Genomic DNA, 16,720 nt, shown 5'->3' with positions numbered 1-16,720 from the left:
AAACCACCCATCAAACAACTAGCATATTTCTACACTGAAGTTGCTATATATGTATATGTCATAAGGCAGTCCCACTGTCAAATTAAACAGAGGAAGAGTTGAAGGGGAGTTTTGGTTTTAGGAAGAGAATTAAAGAGGCTATACTGCTGAAGGTGACAAACAGGGAGCAAACAGTCATGAGTGGGGAATGAGAGTAGACACAGAGTTGTTGAGGATGGGAAGGAAGGGTAAGCGGATGTGTGCTCCTGGTGAAAGATGTCGATGCTGGGCTGTGCAGTACTTATCTAGTTTCATCATCTAGTGGTCGTGTTCAGCGCTGCCAGGTCAGATGCTGCACCTTTGTCCCAACTTCAAACAGCAACCTTGCTGCATTGGTGTCAAATTTTCCACACCAACAGCCCTAATAGTACCACCATATGCCAACTAGTGTCTAAGAATAAAAACAGAATTACCTGGAAAAACTCAGCAGGTCTGGCAGCATCGGCGGAGAAGAAAAGAGTTGACGTTTCGAGTCCTCATGACCCTTCAACAGAACTGTTCTGTTGAAGGGTCATGAGGACTCGAAACGTCAACTCTTTTCTTCTCCGCCGATGCTGCCAGACCTGCTGAGTTTTTCCAGGTAATTCTCTGTTTTTGTTTTGGATTTCCAGCATCCGCAGTTTTTTGTTTTTATCTCTAGTGTCTAAGAATAGGCTGTTTTAATCTATGAGCACATGCCCTTTGGGAACTGGGTTGAAACAGTCCAAAACTCATTTCATACTGTACTGCTATGAGAGGGACTTTCATCCTGTTAATCTGGTCCCCAGCAGTGAAAGGGTAATGTTCTAAATCACCGGGGTTGAGTAGCATAGTGGATATATTACTGGATGAATAATCCAGAGGCCTGGACTAATGATGTGACGACACAAGTTGAAATCCTACAAGTCAGGGAATTAAATTCAATTAAATAAATATAGACTTTTTTAAAAATCTGGTGTCAGTAATGGGGATTATAAAACCACAGGATTGTTGTTAAAACCCATCTGGTTCATAAAACGCTTTAGTCCTTGCCTGGCCTATGTGTGACTCCAGACCCGCAGCAATGTGGTTGACTGTCAACTTCCCTCTGAAATGGCCTGGTAAGCCACTCAGTTCTATTCAAAAAGACAGCTTTCCACCACCACCCTCTCAAGGGTAATGAGAGATAGACAACAAATGCTGTGCTTGCTAGCAATGTCCACATCCCATGAACGAAATAAAAATACAGCCTCCAAATCTCTGACATTTAGTGACAAACATTCTCTGCTTGAACATTTCACACCTCTTTGCAGGTTCGTGTGGTCTTGTAAACTTATCTCCAAAAATCCTTGTTCTTCAACATCTTCATGCCAAGAGTGGAATATCAAACTCTTGCTTTTGCTTGAAACCATGGAATGGAATTACTAAATTGTTGGATCACTTTAATTCAATTCTTTTATGTTTTGAGAAACAAAAAGAGACACAGTAAAGGAAATACTCCACTATTTAATACATTGGCATTATATTATGAACACTCAGTGTTTGAGAATATTAGCACAGATTACAATATAATTGGAATACAGTATGTACAACACAGGTTTTTATATAAGGGATTTAACAAGATTTCAACCTATTTACCAAATGTAACATTTAAATGTAACGCGTTCTTTCAAAGCTGAAACACAAATTGTCAGGTTATTTCTCATTAGTAAGGCCTGTATAGACTCTTGCAGCAATGAAATCACCCTACCCACCTTGGTATTGAGAAATGAGACAGACAACTGACAGTCTTTACTCACTTTAGTGGTTGAAATTTGATGAAGGGTTAAAACATTAAAAAAAAGGAGGAAAAAACTCTAGATTCAACAATGATTTTCAGAAAATTACACATGGGAATGGTCAAAGAAAAACACACCCAACTTTGAATCACAGGTTTATCTCCATCCAATCTATGGATAGTCCCACCAGGTGAGACATACACAGGAGCGACACAGAAGGAAGGAAATCATCATACATCAGTTTAGCAACAGGGAACAACCTCTGACATTATTTTGCTGGGCAACCATACAGGCCTCACTGTAAACTGGCTCTGGACCAGGTTTGCTTGAAACTTGTTTAATTCTCATTTCATGGAGGAAAAAAAAAAAGTACTAATGTAAAAAAAAATGCAGAGAAAAATAGTTCTACACATTTGCATACACTCCAACCACTCCCTGTTACTGAAGTGTATCATTATCCCTTCCACAGGCAGCAGCACTGGGACTAGAGTATGTCTGTCAGGAGTCACATCCTCAATAACTAATGACTTCAATCTCTCACATAATTTATAAAGAGAATAACCTTGGTGATTAAGGCTGCACATCACACTATTGAATTTTTAAAAATTTTTTTCTTCATTATTACAAAATATGTACATTCTTAAAATGATTTTTCTTCAAGTAGCCTTAACTTTGCATAAATAAATGAACTGCACTGTTTCATCGCACATTAAAACAATGTTTCAGCTCCTTAGATTATGCTGTAGCTTTAAAAAGGTAGTAATTTTTCTTCTGATCAGGTTAACCCTTTCACCCACTCTCTACATCACATTAAATTTGTTCATTACAGCAAACTCCTCAAGTTTATGTCAGAAATTAAGCTTGTACCAAAGGTGAACACTAGGATGTTTGTGTGTACACACGGGTTTACATTGAAAATACAATGTGACTTCTCTCCCCATCTCTCCTGATGGCTGGACCCACATTGAGTTATAGCTCCCTCGCACAAGCAGCCATTCAACACACACAAACCTCTACAGATTGTTTAAGTATAATGGGCCTCACAGTCCAAGCGATCCACTCAACACCCACCCTAAAGAACAGATCATTGCAAGGTGGTTAGAAATGAAATTTTCCTGGCTGAGTTTTCCATTTCTTGGTCCAGGGCATGCAGTCTAAATACAGGTCCAGTTGATCACCCAGTATACTCAATTCAATTGTTTCATTCATGCTGAGGGGAGAAGGAAGGATTGCAGAAGAACAAGACTAGACTTTTTTCCATCGAAACCAATGGAAATTGGAAGTTGAAAGCATTGGAAATATAGACAGGCAACATACTTTAGAATTACAGGCTGAAATGTTGTTTCACAGCAGGAGGTTCAATTGCTTTTTGCTTGTGATGGTTCCAATCAACATTCCAGGGTATTTTCTCATTGTGAATCCAATTTTAATTCATAACTTTAAAAATAAATGTTTTGTGATCACTTTGTTCACTTCAACTACCTCAACAAATCTGTTAAAATTTGAAGAATGTAAAAGATTTAAAAGCCATTTAATACCTACATTTTCCACTCAAGATCTAAAAATATTCTAATGTTTAATGAGTTGCACATGTACGGTTGCAGTGATCATGCTGAACACAGTATCAAACAGAACACCTAGATCAGGCATATTTAGTTGAACCAGAAGACAGGTGCTGTCATTTTTAAAAAGCGGAGGTGAATTATTCTCTATTTTCTATAATGTCACATTGTAAGAAGGCTTTCAGTTTCCTTCCAGCACAATCTGCCACCCATCCAAAACAAAATGTAAACATTTTAAGGTTAGACTATGTTCCACTGTGGATTATTCACAATTTCCAATATGCCTATGACTATATTGCTTGATTTCAAATGGAAATAGTAAATAATTGCATAGCAAAGCTTTGCAGCTGTAACAGTTAAAAATTAAAACCAACTGATCTCACCATAAAAGGTTACGGTCTTGCTAAATACAGCTTCGGCCGGACAATTGAAGCATAACACAAAAAGTCAACTGGTTAATCACCAGGATTACCAAGTTAACTAAAGTATCTAGGGATAGTTTTGTGTTTTTGAAATCAAAAGCGTAAACCAATATTTGCATTCTGGAGAAAGCACAGTACAGGCATATCACAAATCAGATCTCCTACTATATTAACTTGATATTGTGCCTTAACCATATTGAGAGAGCAATCAGCAACTACGTCAGTAACACTTCCACATCCTATGCTGCAATAGTGATCTTCAGAAAGTTGTGAAATTAACACTGAACTGGAAAGATCATTTTTCAGCCGTATTCTCACATTTTACAAGGCATTCATCTCTCACTGTTCAAAGCAACTTTGCAAAGAAGCTTCATCTGATGAGATCTTCCACTTATCTGATCTAGGAGATGCAGAGGAGCCATTTAATAATACTTCATTTCCCACCCACCCACTGTGCCACTTCACCCTAACCACTCCCTTTCTGCAACGATTTTTAAGGTGGCCTTGGGTTTCTATTCTTCGACACTTCCACACAAGTCTTCAGTTTCCTTTGTTAACCCGTTCACTCCTCGAAGGTTCTTCCATAAGAAAGAGCTTACATGAGCTCCAAGTTTTATAGCCGTATAGAAGGTAGATCCCACTGGGCCGCAGGAGACTCCAAGAGGAAGATATGGCGGACCTTTCTAATTTAAAGATCACATGATGATATGCCACTTAATAAACTACACATACAGGTACATTCGTCATTTCTATTTGATATTGCCACATTCTATACAGAAAAACCCCTATCAGGATTCTCCACACCTGGTCTGGGAAATTGCATCCCATGGTGTTGGTGTGCTACACTTATAGACATGACACCCTCCACTCACAGGCTCTTGAAAGCCCCGCATGTGCTGGGAATGGCAGCATAGGTTCCCCATTAGTTCCACTGTGTCTGCATCATGTTAGTGAGTAGTGAGGGTACCTTTCCCAGTCAGAGTCCATCCCTATTTCAAATTGCCAACTTTCAAAGATCTTGCTACTGTTTGTTTCATTTTTCAATCCCTCTAAATTATTGTTGCTTTGGTGATCCCACCCATTGCCTGATATTCAGCAATATCTGTTATTGCATTAGTTATAAGACAGTGCTGACTATGTCTGCTTTGAAGCCCCCAAAGGCTTTAAACATTACAGTGCAGTAGGGCTTTTACTGCAGGTGATGGTCAAGGTTTGTTTGTGCTACTTATCTTCCAAACGCATCACTGCTACTTGCTAGATCTACCTCGTGGTCTTAGCCTGTTCCTACAAAGGTAGACTCCATCACATAGGGTGCTTCAAGGGAAGATAAAGGACACACCCAATGAAAAAAATGTCAAGGTCTGCACTGGCCCAATAGAACAACACTCTGCTTCGGTACTAGCCAATGCTATTCAATTCTTGGACCACAATACTTCTAACAACAGCCTGGCCAGGAGTCAGAAAATGCCAGATGTACCCATCTGGCATAACAGCCCAAAACTGCATTTGATATCATGGTGTAGAACAATTTGGATGCATTTCTGGATAGACATCATATTGGTTTTCTACTATCATTTGGCATCAAGTCCATGAGGAGATTACCTTTTGATTCTCACCAGCTGACCCAATCCCACTTCCTCAAGCATCCCTGGAGGTGTACATTAGTTAAAGATGCATTTTCTAAAGTTTATTCAACTTTGGTGAACAGGATCAAGTCTGCTCCATTTGAGATAATGGCCAAGTTCTATAATTCAGCGAAGATGAATTACATGTACAAAATCTACCAGTACCAATTGATACATTTACCAATTTTACCACTGTGGCGCTGTTCCAGAATTAGACTGCTGTTACCAAGATAATTACGGGGCAAGAGAGGCCAATCAGCTTCTCTTAGTTAATCCATCCAAAAACATACTCAAGTTCCCTCCCTCCTGCAAGAGCACTAATTTAAGACAGGCTTATTTATTATGGATGTCCAACCAGACTAGATTGTGATCAGGCAAGCAGCTTTGAATCACAACTCATAGGAACACAGGAGTAGGCCACTGAGTCTGTTCTACCATTCAAAGAGATCATCCATCCCCTACTTGTTGACTTCTAGATGATTTGTTCAGATGCTACGGTATGCAGAATATCCAGACCAAAGCAGGGAATGATCAATGCACAAAGGAGCAATAAAACCATACACGAGATGCTGAAGACAATGCCGAAAAAGTTGGAGTGTGTCTGATAAAACTGGTCTTACATTAGTGCCAATGGCTGCGAGTTCTGAAGATCTATCAATTTACCAAATGTTTGGCCCTGGATGTTACTCTAACAGAAGACACAACCGGAACCAAGTCAACAGCTTTAGATGAATAGGTGCAAGAGCCAGCAGCTGTGGGTGCCTTTGAGATGACCTGATAGTCAGAAGAAGAAAAAAAAAAGTATACAATACAACTTCCACCTATATAGTGTATTTAATATAGTAAAACATCCCAAGGTGCTGAGAAAGACAGACAGAGACAAACAACCCACAGGGACGTTGATCAGACCAGGAGATCAGGTTTTAATCTGGAATTACTGAACAGAAGGGCCAAACAAAAATTCTATGTTTGAGAATTCAATCCCCGCTTTGTGCTTGCACAGCCTGATCCCAAGATCCAGAATCTGAAGTACACAGTAGGGTATTGTACTAGAAGCAGATGCAGTATTTTTCTCTTAACCATCAACAAAAGACTCCAGGACTTCCCACCACTGGGAAAAGTGGTGGGTTAATTGGATGATGCAGGGTTGACAGTAAGTTAGTACAGAATGACTTGCACTGATATTTAACATATATCCTACCAGCACATTATGAATGTGGCATGCAAACTGACTGCCAATACATATAGCTGTGGTTAAAAGCCCATCAGTACAAAGGCATTCCCACTAGGCAACATCTAGAATAGGGAAGAAAAAAATGTATGAGACAAAAACTGGCAGTTTAGACAATCAAAAAGAAATGCAGCTGCAAGTGAACTGAAAGTAAGTCAAGACTAACAGAAACAGAGTCTTGAACACAGGCAGGACACAGCCAGTGGTGGAACTTAGAAAATGTGCTCTGGCAGGAATTTAACTGCTTCTCTCAAATGACTGCTGCATCTTCAGAAAATCAGTGTAAACCCTGGTCTTATGTGTAAATGGAAATGTGTAGATGCTGATCTCTCACCAAAGTTACAGCAGCCAATCGGGAGCATCCCCGAAACAAAAAAAAATCAGACGTTAACTAGTAAAGAGGATTCAATTTTTTTTTAAACGTGTAAACATATGAATAGCAAAGAGGATATAAATAAACACAATAACATAAAAGTTTTCTCATCATTACTTTCATCTTACATACAATTGCTGGGAAATATGCATCTACTGCAATGAGCGTTATTTGTTCTGCTAAGTATTCCCTGTGCTACTGATTTGTAAAGGGTGTTTTTGGAGGGACTGAAGTCACTGTCCTTCTCATCTTCCAATGGCTTGTTCCACTCACCACTGTGCAGATATTGTGCCTTTGTATTCAGAAGCAACTTGGGTGACTTCTCAATAATTCCAGACTTACTGATAAAACAGTGCTGAGACAAACCATTAATATAGAAACAGCTCCAACCTTTGCTCCTCCAAAACCCAGCCTATAGCAAGTTTCACTCCCTTGAATAGTTTCACCTCATCAAAAATTTTGTCCAGAAACTAAAAGTTTGTGGATCTGATGGGTTGGGCCGTGGGTTCTTCGACCTAAACACTAAAAGACTTCAGTTGTGTTGCCAGTCATTGGTAAATACTTTCAAGATGTTTTTGCAATGAAGATTTAGTTCAGGAATGCATCACTGATCTCAGAACTTCAAGCAAGTTCCTGTAAACTCACAGTAAAATATGTAAAACATAAACACAATGATACACGCCTAGCTTCACCATCACCCGCAAATCTCTGAAGTGAAAAACATGAAGATCTTCTATATTCATTGCGCAATTCGATTTTAAAATTGTTATTTGCATTTGGTTCCAGCCCTGACATCTTGAGATGCGGTCTCATGCATATTTTAGATCCTATGAATATGGAAAAGCAACTTACACACGGTGTGGCTCTCCAGTGTCTTAACTGAAACAGGAACCACAAGCTTGGGAGTGTCGATGTGGAGTTATACAGTACTAGTCAAATAGAAATGACTGGAGAAATACTGCAATCTTAGTTCTGTATTCTTTGAATTACAGAAACTGCTATCCTGTTTTGATACTCAGAACTGATAGAGAATGATATAGCTAGTAGCTGGGCCATACAAGGTTTGTTCTTTCTTCTGTGCTGAGTTTGCTGATTTCAGCCAGGAGACGGGTAGAATACAATTGGTTTCAGCCGCCCAGTCACTGGAAAGAGTTTCCACTTGGGTTTCTGATCTGCATTTCTACCCAGCAACCCTGGCCAAATGTCAAATGAGGTCAGGTTTGTGCCTGAACTGAACCCACCACCTCAAACAGCCTGCCAAACTCACGGTTGCAACTCACACATCAACACTGGCCGCTTGTGTGTGGTATGGAAGGAGTCAATGCATTCAGGTGGGGAGAAACAAGAAAATTTCTTTAAAAAGAAACAAAACATTCAGAATACTTCAAAAGAAGAAAAGCAGCTCTCTTTTGGAGGGCAGAGTTATAGGATGAGCTGTGCAATACTGAATAAGCTTGCGAGTTGTACTGCTAAAAATGCCATCCAACTGCCTCTCTTCCATGGAAGCAATAGCAGGATATACTGCAGGTTTGGACCAACAAACTCTATACAAAACTTTGGAGCGAAGAACTCAGTTGTACAATTCCCCTCCTTTACTGTGTAAAGTGAGACTAGTGGGCAAAAGGGTTAGTACACAGTTTTAAAGGTGGTTATGTCACACAGCACTCCTGTGCTGCCATCTTAGATTATATAATTCGAAAACAGGTTAAAATTTTTCCCCCACTGCAATACATGAAAACCAAATTTTTTTTAATCCAACATTGATTTAAAAAAAATAAATTATCCATATTCTTGGGAAATCTCTGAATTGAATCATACAGTGACAGAACTAGTATGTGGCTGCACCCACAGACACGGGCAATCACCTACGCTGCCCAGTAACCAAGTGATCAGTCACAGCCACAATGATTGGACAGCCTTACTGTACAGTCCAACAATCAACCAGGATCACCACTGATGACGCATTCAATCGTCTCCATTCTAATGCTATTTAAATAGATTTGGAAAAAAGAAAGCTGGTGTCATAGGACGATGCAGCACTTGCAGAAACGCTGGCGACCACCACTCACTGATGCAGGAGGGGTCACTGGGGCGAAGTAAGCATGGACTTTGATGTTCGGTAAGTGCGTCTGCAATTTAAGAAACAAACAGGAGGGATAAGTCAGAACCAAGTTTTATGAACTAAACATGTTGGAATCAGGCAAATAGCACAACGTTGCAATTAACTGCTGGTTAGGTCTAAATAGCATCCATTCAAGGCCAATGCCATCAATTCACATCCGTATGACATGCACTTACTGTGAGCATTTACCCACTTCCTGCTGTCAGACTGACTGGTTACACTTTAAAGGAGGAAAGGGAGGTAGTGAGGTGGAGACATTTTGGCAGTGAATTCCTAAGCTGAGGGCCTACTCCAGGGCTCATTGGGTAGCACACACACACCTCCAAGTCAGAAGGTTGTGGGTTCAAATCCCACTCCAGAGACTTGACCCCAAAATCCAGGCTGACAGTCCAGTGCAGTACTGAAGGAGAGCTGCACTGTCAGAGGTGCTGGCTTTCAGGTGAAATGTGAAAAACGAGGCCACTTCTGTTCTCTCGGTTGGACGTAAAAGATCCCATTTTGAATTAAGAGAGATTTCCCCAGCCAAATATATATCCTTCAAACAACATTACTCAATCAGATTATCTGGTCATTTATTACAATAGCAGTTGTAGGATATTGCTCTGCACAAACTGGCTGCCTTGTTTTCCTACAGCAACTGCATTTCAAAAATTTTTTTTAAAAACTAGCTGTAAGAATCTTGGGGTCACGAAAGAAGCTATGGAAATACAAGTTCTTTTTTTAAAAATATCGTCATGTATAATACGTCAGTGTTAAAATGGAAAGAGAGTACTATATATATATTAGCAAAACCCCATTTATCTGTCATGCTGTGGTTACAGATCAGTGGCACTAGATGGTGCTATCACTCAGTGATACCCATTTTGCTTTTCTTCTGTTTATTTTTGATCTACCAGCACAATTTATAAAGGGTTTAGCTGCTGCCTTCCTCCTGATCTACTGCCCTCGAATTTTAGACCTACCCCTATCATAGCAAATGTCTATCCAAACGTGAGCAGTATAACTGTGCACAGAAAAATCTCCAGGAACATAAAGTACCCAGAGCCAGTGTCTGCAATCCCTCAACTGACCTATCCACCAATAAAACTAGAGGCCTGATCTCCAGCCTGAACAGAAATCAACCCTTGAAAAGAACTCAATGTTTACATATCAATTAGACTCTGGAGGACACACATCCACAGTAAAGCATTACTGTCCTTATGAAATTTAATCCTCCTATTTGCATGAGAAACACCAAACAAGGCTCACTAGGATACAATAAAATCCTTTAAATATAAGGTTTGGGGTTGTGGACAAATAACTAGGTAGTAGTTATAATCTAATAAATGAAACAAATATGGCTCAAACATACAGAAGAGAACAACACGCTTACCCGAAGTCTCTTGATCCCAGCACGTGTTATCTGCTGACAGTCATACAGCTCTATCCTCTCCAGACTGTGACAGTTCTTTAGATGTTCGAGTGATGCATCAGTGATCAGCGGACAGTTATCTAACTCAATCACTTCCAATCTATCATGAGCACAGGCCCCATTCCCAAGATGTCGAATTCCATCATCAGTGATCAATTCACAGTGCGATAAACTCTGCAATTGGGGGAAATGCGTTAGAAACATTAACTTAATTTGTGCAGTGCATTCAACATCAAAACTGACCCAAGCACTTCATAAAATAGAAATAAATGAGAAGATAAAACGGGTTCCATGCCAGGAAGTGAAGGACAAGGTAGGGTGACTGAAAACTTGGTTAAAACAAGTTTCAAGAAGAATTTCCCCAAGGCGGGAAGGGAACTGGAGAAGCAGAAGGGACTAGCGAGGGTGCTTCAGAAAGTAGGGTTGAGGTGGCAAAGAGAAGGGGAGGATGTACCTAAGTGCAGAGCCAGATGGGACTGGGAGAGACAAAGGGAAAATCTAAAATCTAGGACTTGAAATCACTTTAACACACAGTTCCAAAGCACAAATTCCTCAAGTGTAAAAACAGCGCTTGCATTAAAATCTGTTAAGTTCAGGTGTTATTACCCAAAATTCCTACTTAAAATGTTTCAATTACTGCTTTATTTGTTTTTCTACCAAATGGAGGTTTCCTGCAAAGGGTGCTTAGTCACACTCCAAATATTTCAGAAATCTTTGCCTCCCAGCAGTTGTTGGGAAAGGGGAAGAAAAGGGAAAGCAGCACATCAAGCAGAGGACAAATCCTAAAAGTCAGTAGCATAGAAAATTGAAACCCATTACAGTAGAAACTGCAGTAAAATAATTGCACCTAATTAGGAAAAGCTATCACAAGAACACCAGCAAGCCGTAAATCTCACTAACAGAAATTTAAAAAAAGAGCCGTTAATGAAATGCAACCAGAGTTAGAGTGGCAGTTAAAAAAAATTCAGACACATAAATCTAACGTTAAATTTTTATTATAGAACTTGTGCGTCTGACACTGTCAACTCCTTTTCTCTTATACGGTGTAAGCAGGACTTCTTTGGGGCAGAGTTAAACAGAGTTAAGACATGACGGGTCTGCTAATAGTAGATTTGAACTAAATCGATCATAAGCAGCAGATTTGATAATCCAACCGTTGAGCCACACAAATACACAGTACTCAAGGTGCTGCTGCTGATTGACCTGCCAGCTTAGAGCATTGATGGAAATTTAAAGACCAGTCCTGCTATTTGGCTCAAGTTATCACTGCAAGCCAATGCTCCAATGTTCAAAGTGGTCTTTGCTGGACAAGCAGCAAGAAACTTGCCATTATTCTGTTCCAAACAGATTTAGTAGCCCCCAAGTCTTGACATGGGAGGGGATAGGGAGGAGAGAGGGGAAGAAAAGGGAAAAGGCAAAGGGATAAAATAAAACAGAGCTAAGACTTGGCATGAAAACTATCTCAGTAATTTGCAAATTGGAAAAAAAAGAGATTTGTTTTCAATAATGTGCAAGTTAAAGTTTTGAGAGCACATCGAAATACCAGAAGCACACAAGAGCGTCTTATGTAAAGCACCTCATTATGGTGAAAATTGGGTTCAGTGCTGTGTTAGCACAAGGAAGGCTGAAGTTCAGAGATCTTTGCTGATAAACATATTCTACCTCTTAAGATGATTAAAGGAGTTGATAGACAGAAAACCATCTATCTTAATTCCTGTGGTGGGGACTCCAAGCAATGGTACGTAAAATTAGAGCTGGGCAGTTCAGGGGTGACATAAGGAAACATTTCTTCATAAACAGGATTGCGGCAATCTGGAACTGAGCCTCAATAAAGCTGTTGAGGCTGGGGATCAATTGAAAGTGTCACAATGGAGTTTGATAGAGGTAAGGGTAAGGGAATTAAGGGTTATGAAACCACGGTGAGTAGATGGAATTACGATACAGATCAGCACAATCCAACTGAATGGTGGAACATGCTCAAGAAGCTGAATGACCTGCTCCTATTCTTATCTTTGCGTTTCTACTCACCAATACTTGAAGCCGTGGGCAGTAGATGGAAAGCTGAATTAAAGCATTGTCTGTAATCTGTCAGGGAGAAAAACAAAAGTAAATTGAATGAGTGAACATAGGATATTGAAATACACTACTTCAAAACATCTGCTCTTAGACAGGGTCAGCAATTTCAATAGCTACATTGCCAATTTTTTGGATGGAGAAGAAACAGTGCCTTTTTGGTAAGGGATAGAGCAATTCTTAAATTTTTCGATAACTGTTCAAGTCACTGGTTGCAGGGGGGCACTTTCAGAGGGGAACGAAGTCATGTGGAACCGGAGTTACATTTAGGCCAGAGCCAGCAAGGGTGGCAGGTTTTCTTCCTTAAAGCACAGTACTGAACCAGTTAGGCTTTTCCAACAACCTTGGAAACGTTGTGGTCACTCTTATGGGTACCAGCTTTGTATTTGCAGATTTATTTTATTTAAACTGAATTAACATTTTCAACCATCAGGACTGAGCATACACTTTCAGCATTACCAGCTGAATAGTATAACTACTACACAATGGTACTCCTGATTGGGTTCTTGCTCCCAGTTATTATCCACTGATCTGGCCCACAGAGTCCTATGGAGCCCCAGTTTCGAGCTGCCAAGTCTGCCCTTACTCTGTTCCACTTAGCCCAGTTGTTAGGGCTGCTCTGCAAAATGGCCTAGCTGTGACACTCTACACTGCACCAGAATTCAGGTTCCTATCCAAAGAATAGTTACTTGGGCAAGTAACATATATGAAGCCCTAACCTTGCAAACAGTCGCTGTCTTCAGAAAAAGGGAGAAAATGGGATGCTGTTGGGGGAAAAAATATCCTACTTTGTTACAAGTTGCACATGACACAAGCTGAGTTTTCAGTAGCAGCTTTGTCACCACACAAATATGTTGTGAGGAAAACATTAAATTACGATTGGTACAAACAGAGTTTTGTATCGCTCCACAGTTTTCAGTTGAGCCTTCTTTATTTTTCCAGGGGTCTACCAGCTCGCTGTTTTTGCAACCTTGCAAAAATAGACACATCATGGATAAACTAACATTCAATAGCCAAAAGGTGACTTTATATTTTTCTATAATATAACAATTTAACTACTGGTTACTATGACTAGGTATTTCAGGAAGTTTTCCTTCTTCAGTGATAATGTCAGGCTGGAACGTGGTCAATGTTATGTACAATGGTCCTAGAATTCCATGGCACCTAACAAACTTTTTTCAGGTAAGCAAAGATCGATTTTTTCTTATTCTTTCATGGGATGAGCGCATCGCTGGCAAGGCCGGCGTCTGTTGCTCAACCCTATTGTCCTCAAGGTTCCTCAGGAGTTCTATCCAGGGTTGGACAGCATGTTGTTTATTCATTAGAAGCAGAAATTTGTTAAATTGTATAATATGACATGAATCACAAGGGCACAATGAACTAAACATAGACTGATTTTCTGTGAAATTCTTGCAAGGTTATATTTCATGAAGTGTATCAAAGCTTTTTTTTAAACAACGTGTACTTTCAATCATGAATCAGAAAATGATGATCCAAGGGTTAAAAAAGCAAAGTATGAATAGATACAGAGCTTAGAAGCATTTAAACATTTATATCTACTGTCATGCCCAATAAAAACATGCCATATTTATAACTTTAAACATGAACTGCATTCGGTTTAGAATTTTCTGGAACTACAGTCTCTTTTAAAAATGGACATTAAAAGGTAGCTAAGATGGCTGCTGAGGGGCAGGTGACTTTTGCAATTTCTGCACACACTACCTCAAACACCTGGAAAGTTGAATGGTCATGGCTGGGGTGCCCTCCTTCAATGGACAAACCAAGACAAAAGCCATCTGTGGAGTTCACACCTTCTATTGCTTATAGACTTATCCAAAACTCAATGAATTTCAAGATTCCCTGTCTCAGAGTTTGAAACTTAAAGGGAGCTGTAGAGAAACCAGATCATCATAAAATGAGTGTGAATGACCCCCATTCATTCTCCATTGGGTTGCAATGGCAGCTAACTTCAAATCATTCTGGGTGGACAATAGGAGTATTGATCATGTGATTGAAATTGGCTACAGACAACTAATCTTATTACCCCAAGAACCAGGGTGAACCAGTCTGCAAGCAACAACTACAGAGACTGCAGCATAACAGGCAGCAATGTCTACGCCTTTAAAAACTGGAGAATGCAATACCTTAAGGTCTCCCAGCCTGTTCCTTTTCAAGTCCACCAGTATAGAAACTTGACCTCCTGGTAGGGAGACTACAATTAACTAACTTTGTAACTTGCTAAAAACCAATTCTTCGAGGGAATCCTGCAACAATTTTGATACACAAGTCCGGCTACGGAATCCATCTAGACCACTCTCAGGAGTGAAACATCTCCATTGGGCCTGCAATGCGTGCTTTTTCCTAAGACGAGCCAAACACGTGAACTACCCTTTTGTTTATGATTTGTAAACGTACACTATTCTCTTTGACTGTATTTTTTTCTCAAGTGTACGAGTGTGTGCGCCATGTGAGTGATATAGCATTAGACCTTCGGGGTAAATGCGTAAATAAATGATCCTCTTTATTTAAACACACAAGAGCTATCTGGTGGTTATTCAAATTAACCACACACTCAGGGGAGTTAAGAAACACACACACACCTTCCTTTTAAAAACAACAGATTACAGACGGTAAGGGAAGGGAATTGGAGTTTCAGTTCTCTCTCATCCCTGTCCGGAACACCACTTGGATCTGGGAACCAAAATATGGAAAGTCTGCAGTGGAAGACATGTTTAACATCCACAAAGAAAGCCAGCTCAATCTTCTTTGGGCCTCATTAGCCTTTTGTCTAAATAGTATTGGGCTTAGTATCGTTCCTTTAGTGCAAAGATCATGGATATTTTATTGTGATTATGCATGAAATTTTAGATCTAATCCATCAGTTTAACTAACTTGCCTCTGCATCATGTGATTGTAGTCTCCAGGTAGGGTTTGAACTCAAATAGGCCAACATGCCAGTGCAGCACTGAAAGGGTGCTGCATTGTTAGGAGTGCCATCCTTTTGGATGTTCACCAGAAACCCTGTGCACTTCAGTGATTCAAGTTAATGTTGAGCATCTCAAGGTCAACATTCCCGCAACCCACCCCCACCCACCTGCCTCAACCACCACCAAATAAAACAGATAAATTGTTCATTCATCTCTCCGTGGAATCCTGCTGGAACAGAATGTCACCTCTGGTTGCCCACATGAAGTTAACTGTATGAGGTACTTTGAAATGTTTGAACATAATACGGTCCCAAACAAATGCAAGAATTATTTTATTATAGATAAACAATGTGAAGTACTTTATTACTCATTCACAACATTGATAGGTCAAGGCCTATCTGCAAATTATGGGTATCAATTCTGAACCTTGCTTTCCAAACTAAAGATGTTCACTTTCAGTAGCTGTCTAGGAAGGAAAAAGGTTTCTCTTGTTCAGTTAGATGTAATCTTGACCACATTGCTTGTGATGCAGCTTATGGAGAATACTTGATGCATCTGATGCTACTACTTTGTTTGGTTTCCACTGTGGTTCTGGAGCTGAAGACAGATCAAGCATCAGCTACAGCATTCCAATTCCAATCAATTAAGTATTGTAGCCAGGCATAAATTACTTAGTAAGTACAGTGCGTGGAAGCTGAACACAGAGCAATTTCTAGCTAGAGAATCTGGAACGGGAGAATGCCATAATACGGTGGGGAACCAGGGGCCCTGACTAGGAAGCAATAGCTTGGCATGAAATTGTTGCTGGATTCCTCTTGGGAAACAAAGAACTAGACTGTGACTTTCCTTTCCAGATAATAACAGATTTAATGCTGATCTTGCTGGAGTTAAAAATCAGCTCTGACTCCAAAAATAAATTTGTCCCGTGTGGCAGAATGATCAAATTTAAGGACATTATCGGTTAATGACCTCGCCTGGTTGAAAGAATTAAAGCGAACTGCATCCAATTCTCTGCATGAAAAGAAAACCCATCATGTGTGGTCAAAGTCCAGTTCAGAGTGGGACAGCACATCAGACTAATAAATGCAGCTCCGTGACTGGGTCAAGGCGCAGAAGTCTCGGTTAACAGAGGTAAGCCCAGCTGCCATCTTGCCTCATTTCCACAATGACAACTCTGAACAATATAGGCAAAGCTAAAA

General features: G+C 40.0%; 2 protein-coding genes across 9 annotated transcripts in view; one reads left to right on the top strand and one right to left on the bottom strand.

Annotated features, from left to right (window-relative positions):
- The window catches only part of LOC144667837 (alpha-2,8-sialyltransferase 8F-like), a 1,155,130-nt gene that overhangs the window by 570,646 nt on the left and 567,764 nt on the right, over nucleotides 1-16,720 (top strand). The gene's annotated exons all lie outside the window — the stretch shown is intronic.
- LOC144667835 (F-box/LRR-repeat protein 20) overlaps nucleotides 1,484-16,720 on the bottom strand; it is a 137,253-nt gene continuing 122,016 nt past the window's right edge. For all 5 annotated transcript variants that reach the window (XM_078529345.1, XM_078529347.1, XM_078529344.1 and 2 more), the window contains 3 exons: nucleotides 12,550-12,606; nucleotides 10,483-10,695; nucleotides 1,484-9,117 (listed from right to left, as the gene is read on the bottom strand). In XM_078529345.1, coding sequence (XP_078385471.1) covers nucleotides 9,010-9,117; nucleotides 10,483-10,695; nucleotides 12,550-12,606 — 378 coding nt within the window. In that variant the 3' untranslated portion in view covers nucleotides 1,484-9,009. The remainder of the gene's footprint in view (nucleotides 9,118-10,482; nucleotides 10,696-12,549; nucleotides 12,607-16,720) is intronic.

This window comes from Cetorhinus maximus, chromosome 25 (assembly GCF_964194155.1).
Source record: "Cetorhinus maximus chromosome 25, sCetMax3.hap1.1, whole genome shotgun sequence".
Taxonomy (NCBI): Eukaryota; Metazoa; Chordata; class Chondrichthyes; order Lamniformes; family Cetorhinidae; genus Cetorhinus; species Cetorhinus maximus.
Note: the sequence above shows the minus strand (reverse complement) of the source record. Positions and strands in the feature narration are given on the sequence as shown.